The sequence below is a fragment of the Nipponia nippon genome, unplaced genomic scaffold (assembly GCF_047370975.1).
Source record: "Nipponia nippon isolate SJK-2023a ecotype South Korea unplaced genomic scaffold, ASM4737097v1 scaffold_18, whole genome shotgun sequence".
Classification (NCBI taxonomy): Eukaryota; Metazoa; Chordata; class Aves; order Pelecaniformes; family Threskiornithidae; genus Nipponia; species Nipponia nippon.
Window position 1 is genome coordinate 1,762,723 of NW_028262334.1, and position 6,000 is coordinate 1,768,722.

At 63.5% G+C, this 6,000-nt stretch overlaps 1 protein-coding gene across 3 annotated transcripts in view; it reads right to left on the reverse strand.

Moving 5' to 3' along the window:
- FAM222A (family with sequence similarity 222 member A) overlaps positions 1–4,386 on the reverse strand; it is a 31,846-nt gene extending 27,460 nt beyond the window's left edge. The window contains exons 1-2 of one of the 3 annotated variants that reach the window (XM_087754544.1): positions 4,284–4,378; positions 3,341–3,949 (exon numbers count right to left, since the gene is read on the reverse strand). In XM_087754544.1, the coding sequence (XP_087610670.1) occupies positions 3,341–3,345 (5 nt within the window). In that variant the 5' untranslated portion in view covers positions 3,346–3,949; positions 4,284–4,378. Of the gene's footprint in view, positions 1–3,123; positions 3,950–4,283 lie in introns of all 3 variants that reach the window. The other 2 variants (XM_087754543.1, XM_087754545.1) reach the window with 2 other exon arrangements.
- Positions 4,387–6,000: the final 1,614 nt, after the last annotated feature.

Below are 6,000 nucleotides of genomic sequence, written 5' to 3' on the forward strand. Positions count from 1 at the left end.
CTCCTCCGCATCTAAGCACACCCGGGACGGTCTCAGAGCACCCGCATCCCACCACCCACCCAAGAGATGCACCCACGGCACTGCCAATGCCCCCAACACCAGGAGCACACCCTGAGCCCCGTTAACGCCTCGGCAGGCTCCGGTGTGCCTCCTGCTTCAGAGCCCGCCGGGTGCAGGTGCCCGGGGCTGGCAGTGGGACCGCATGCCGTAAGCAAACACAGCGGCTCTGCCACAGCCATGCGAACCCGCCAGCTGCAGCTCTAATAAAGACACAGGATCACACGGCTTCTGAGAACCATGACTTGGCAGGGGTCAGCCAGAGCACCAGGCACCAGTTAAATATTTACCCCCCGGCCCAGTGAAGCACCCAGCTCTCTCTGCATTGGGCGCCAAGCGGGGAACCACAGAGCCTGTGCTCCCCGCCGCCGGCACAGCCAGCTCTCCATGCCACCCGGCCGCGGGCCTCGCACTGGCACCGCCGGGATGCTCAGCACCATCAGCCCCATGCTGGCACAGATGCCCGGAGCGGCGGCTCCGTGGCATGGCCCCCACCGCGCCTCATCCCGGAGCTGCGGAGTGGAGCTCCTGGGGGTGAATGGCCATGAGCAGCGCAGCCAGGCCTGGCTTGCAGCAGCCAGGAGCCCACCTCTCGTTTTATTTCACGGGACAGCTACGGGAACGGCTGATGCACATGCCGAGCACACGGTCCAGCAGCACCCCAGGCTGTGCGGTGGGCTAAGAGATTAAACCCCAAACTCCCGCACGGTGACTTCTGCTCTTCCACCCGTCCCTGGGAGAGCAGGGACTCGCCAAAAATCACAGCCTCATCACTCACGGTCCCCCACATCTATGGAAATATCTATATTTTAAAGCATATACTCGCACAACCTGTAATCAGAGCAACACAAATAGCCCCTGCTTCCCATGTAAATTAAAAACACCCATTAGGCAGATTTCAAAAGATGTCAGTAGGCTTATAATTATACACGACATCCTTCCGAGATAAAAGCGATTACCGGGGATGCAAATCACTTAGCAACCAATCAGTGCCCCCAGAGTGCAAAGCACTGACCAGCCATCCATTTTCGCCTCGTCCTTTTATTCCCTGCATCGAGCAAATACAAACACAGATAAAGAGAGGCACAATAGCTCTTGACACGCAAATAGGTTAACATAATAAAGCCAGCTTTAGCCGGCTCACTCGAGGGAGAAAAGCAATTCTCAGGCAAGCAGGAGGTAATAAAACAGGGCTTTTGTGTTCCTGGCTCCCATTCTCACCCCTGCGCCAGCTTTGCTGCATTAGCTGATAGGCATCGCTGTTTGATTGAATTACCTTTCATGAATATTAGCTTTTTGAGGAATGCGCAGGCAGAAGAGAAAGAAGAAATGTCTTATTTTTGCATGCATGCGCCCGCTGCAGAGGGACATGCGGCGGCACAGATGCCGGCGGGGCTGGGAGCGGGGTCCCGGCAGGTGCAGCCCCGGCCCACCCGCCAGCTGCAGCATCCCTGCGGGTACCAGCCGGCCCGGGGGGGGGGTCACCGCGCACGACTCCCCCCGTCCCAGCTTCAGACACCACCAGCAAGGGACCTGATCCTGCCAGGGAAGGCTATCCCACTCTGTCCCCAAAAGGAGCCATGGGGCGACGAGGCTCCCGCCACCAACCCCATGGCCCTGGCACCCACCATGCTCAGGGGTGGAACCCGCATCCCTGCCCTCGGTACCCCGGCAGCAGGAGGCTGGCAGGCTGGGCTGGCTCTCACCAAATATTTATAGGGCCGTAGCTGCCCGGCTTCACTGCAGATTTTCCCGCACAAGTTTAGGCCACGCAGGAAACCGGCTTCAGGGAAAGATTAACTCTGCCGCCTGGCAGGGATGCAAACGCCCGGCACTAATCCCGCGCGCACGGCGGGGAGCGCGGGGGCAGCGCGGGGATGGCGGCGGGTGCGGAGCACCCACCCCACCGCTGCGGGGTCGTGGGACCCGGGAGACCCTTGGCCCTGGGAGCTGGAGCCCTTCCCCGGGCAGGGCAGCAGGCTGCAATTAAAAAACACCACTGGGAGAGAACAGGCTCCTCCGCAGCCTGCTCAGGGATGGATGCGTGTTTCTGGCTCAAATGAAACAGAGAACCACAGAGGCTTAAAAAATGAAGTAACGTGGCTTCCCCGGAGGGGCTCTGTCCCCCAGGGCACGGCACAGCAGCAGCCACCCCATCTCCTCCCTCCGTGGGCTTCTCTGCTCCAGCCTGGGGATAAATATTCACAGTGAGATTTCAATTCTTAATGATAGGGTCAGCTGAAACGGGGCCCATCTCGCAGCCGGCACTGCTCCGGCACAGAGAACGCGCCCCACCAGTACCAACCCACTCAGTCGGCAGGAAAGCTGCTCCTAAAGCCAGGAAAACAAGCCAGGCTCCCACAGCCAGGGAACGGCTTTCTCTTCCCCCGATCTACATACAAGGTCAGAGGAAGGCACCGAGGCGAGAGCTTCCCTCTCCTTCCGCTCCGGCTTCAAGGCAGCCTGACCCAACGGCACATGGCTCACACCACCGCTCGCCCCGGCCGTCGGCACCTGCAAATCCACTCCTGAAAGTTTAAAGGATGCTTAATAAGAAAAGTCCCTCCCGAGGGCCTGGGATGCCAGGTGCCCTCTGCCAGGGATGTTTCCCACCTCACCCCCCAGCAGCGGAGCCCGCGTGCGAAGGCTTTGCCAGCCGGGGTCCCGCTGGGGCGGCACAGGCGTGCGTGGGCACCCAGACCAGCAAGCAGCAGCATGTGCTGGAGGGTAAAACCCTGCAGCAGGGGCACGGGAAGGTACAAAACTGCCAAATCGCACAAAATCATCCCGAGCAAGACATGGGACACTCCTTACGGAGAGAAGGGCCACGTGGCTCTGCCCCCACGCCCGCACAGCCCCACGGCCACGCACCCTTAGCACCCTGCCCTCCATGAAAGCACGTCGCCCACCCAGGCAAGCTGCCTGCAGCCTCTGAACGAGAGAATCCCTCGTAGAAGGATGCACACATATATAGAAAAATCCCTACAGAGACATCTGTGCCCCGACAATCAGAGCCAAGCAAAATCCATCCCTCAGAAAACACCGAGCACGGCTGTCAAACTTTACCGCTGCCTCTCCTCCGAAATAAACCCGCAGGGCCGGAGCCGTGCCACGGTTTCAGCTGGTGCAGCGGTGCCCTGCAGCGAGCTGCGCCGAGCTGCCGCCCGCTCTCTGCGGCCAGGCCCTGCCTCTCCAGCCATTACATTCCCACGATCTCACGGCTTTCCCCAGAGCTGGGATTTGGATGCTGGGGCTGAGCTGCCACCGCTGGCACTGGGATCACCTCATTTTCTGTCGGGGGCCGAGCCGGAGAGGCGGCACAGCCCGCTCGTCCCCAGCCGGAGCTGATGGCAGCCTTGGCGGCCGCCCAGCCGTGCTGCCCGGTGGCTCTCGGGGACGATGACGCCTCGTCCCCGGTGAACGGTATTCCCAGAGCCGACGGTCCAGAAGATGCCACAGGGATGCTCCTTCCGCAGCAGAGCTTGGTTTGAGAGATGCATTTCGCCCGCAGACAGCTCTCCTCCGGCAGAGCTACCTGACCCGGCGGGAGGCAGCCGGGGAGATGGGCTTCTAAATAAAACATCGCAGGGTGGGTCCTTCTCCTCTCCTCTCCTTTGTGACCGGCGGTATCCACACCAGCGCGGGGCCGATGGCGGGTTGTCCTGGCTCTGCCACCACCCGCTCCGGGGTCCCTGCGGGGTCGGGCGCTTCCCCGCCGCCTCCCTTCCCTGGCCGGAGGAGAAAAACCCTTTTTTTTTTTTTTTAAATTTTTTTTGTTTCCAGGCGAAAAGGGGCAGCCGGGGTCGGCAGAAAAGGCAGCAGCTCCCGGACGGCTCACGCTGGAAGTGTCTCAGCTTTCCTCGTGGAGGCACCCGTGGATATTTTATTTCCACTTACGAGTCAGGCGACCCAAAAAGCCATGAAAAAAAAATAAAAAATAAGAAGGGGGGGAAAAAAAAAAAAAAAAAGTTGTTCCCGTTCCTCTTCGGTAGCGACGGGCGAGCCGGTCCCCAGCCGGCGGCGGCTCCGCGCCCGCCGCGCCTTCCCCGCGGCTGCGCGGCCGGGGAGAGCCGGGCCCCGCCGGGCCCCGCGCTGCGGCGGCGCCGCCTCCTGATGCGCCCCGGGAGCCGGAGCCCCCCGGTCCCCCGCGCTCCCCGCCCCGGTCCCCCGCGCCGGTAACACACCCCCCCCCCCTCTGCCTCCCTCCGCCGCCGGCCCCCCGTTACCGTCAGAGCTGGATCCGGGCCGGCTCCGGCCCCTGCGGTGCGGGGCGCGCCGGGCCGCCCCCCCCGGGCCGCGCAGCAGCAGCGGCGGTGCCCGCGCGGCCCCGCGCCCCGCCGGCGGCCCGCCCCGCCCCGAGCGCGGCCAGCGTGCGGCGGCTCCCGGCGCTCTGCCCCCGGGGCGGGGGGGGGGAGGGAAAAAAAAATCTCCGTTCAAAAAAAAAAAAAAAAATTAAAATAAAATAAGCCCCGCGCAGATGGGCTCAGGCGGCGCGGGGACCCCCGGGGGCATCACACCGCGGGTCCTCCGGTTCCTTTGTGCGGCGGCGATCGGTGCCCGCCGGCCCGTGGCGCAGCGGCGGGCGGCCGGGGGGGGCGGGCGGGCAGGGGCGGCCGCGGCTCAGCGCTCCATGGCGGCGGCGGGGCTCGGCGGGGCGCGGCCCCCGGGCGCTGCCTCCCGCCCGGTGCAGCGGCTGCGGCGACACTGAGCGCCCCGCGCGGGGCCCGGCGGCCGCACGCGGCTCGGCCCCGCCCCCGGCGCGTTACCAAGGGGACGCCGCCGCGCGTCCTGCGGGGGGGGGGGCGGGGCCGCCCCGGCACACGCGCCCCTTTCGCGGGAAAATTCGAAGCGGCGGCCGGCAGGCGGCTCCGCCGGGCGCGCGAGGCGGGACTGCGTTTCCCGGCGTGCCCCGCGCGTCGCCGCCGCGCCGCGCCCCCCGCTCGGCGCCGCGGGGCATGGTGGGAGTTGTAGTCCCTCCCCTCCCGAGGAGGGCTTTCCCCGGCGGGGTGGGCTCGGCGAGGCCGCGGGCCTCGTGGGGAGCCCCCCCGGGGCCCTCGAGGGGACGGGGACGGGTCCTCTGAGGCGTCCCCCCCCTCCCCCCCGGGGTGCCACGGCTCCGGCAAACGGGGAATGAAACCTCGGCTGGAGGAGCGCGGTGTTCACCACCGGCCAGCCCGCGCTCCCCGGGATGCTGGTGACCACCATGGCGATGGCTATAGCCACCGCCGAGCCCCCGTGGTCTGCATAGTCAGAGGGAGTGCTGCCATCACCGAATCTGCCCTCATTAGCACCGTTATTCCTTCCCCAAACCCACCGTAGCTTTGCCACAGGCTGTGAGAGTGTCAGCATCCGTGGACAGAGAGGACTTTGAGAAGCAGCCCGTTCACTCTTGCCCATAACGACGCTGAGGAGCCCTACACACGTGCACGTCATCTCCCCGCCACTGAGCACCCCCGAAGCAGCCCAGCGTGTGCCCCCGGGGCTCACCTCCTTCCCGCCTCCCTCCTCCCCGGCTCCTGCCTTGCAGCACAAGGCTTTCAGGAGTGTTGGGGTGATTTGACTTCTTCTCGGGGCCTTTCCAGCTCCTCTGTCCAGGGCAGCCCCTGGCAGCTCCCCAGGAGTCCGGGACCTTGGGTGTGAGGGAGGAGAGCTGAAACCCAGGAGCCGTTTCGGGAGACTGGGCGTCTCCCAACGTGGGGAGGTGCTCCAGTCACCACTTCTGATCCAGCAAACGCTGAAGGTTGAGAAATTAAAATAATAGCTAGATATGCTTTCAGGAGAGCGATTCCTCTGTGTAATTATAATACATATTATCCTCCCTGTGAAAATATATTATATTGAATAAATTCCCTCTTTGAGCAGGGCTATTCATACTATTCATTTGTTTCAGTTCAAATATTTTTAGCTCATATATCTGGCAGGTTCTTGTGCAGCTTTGTACGT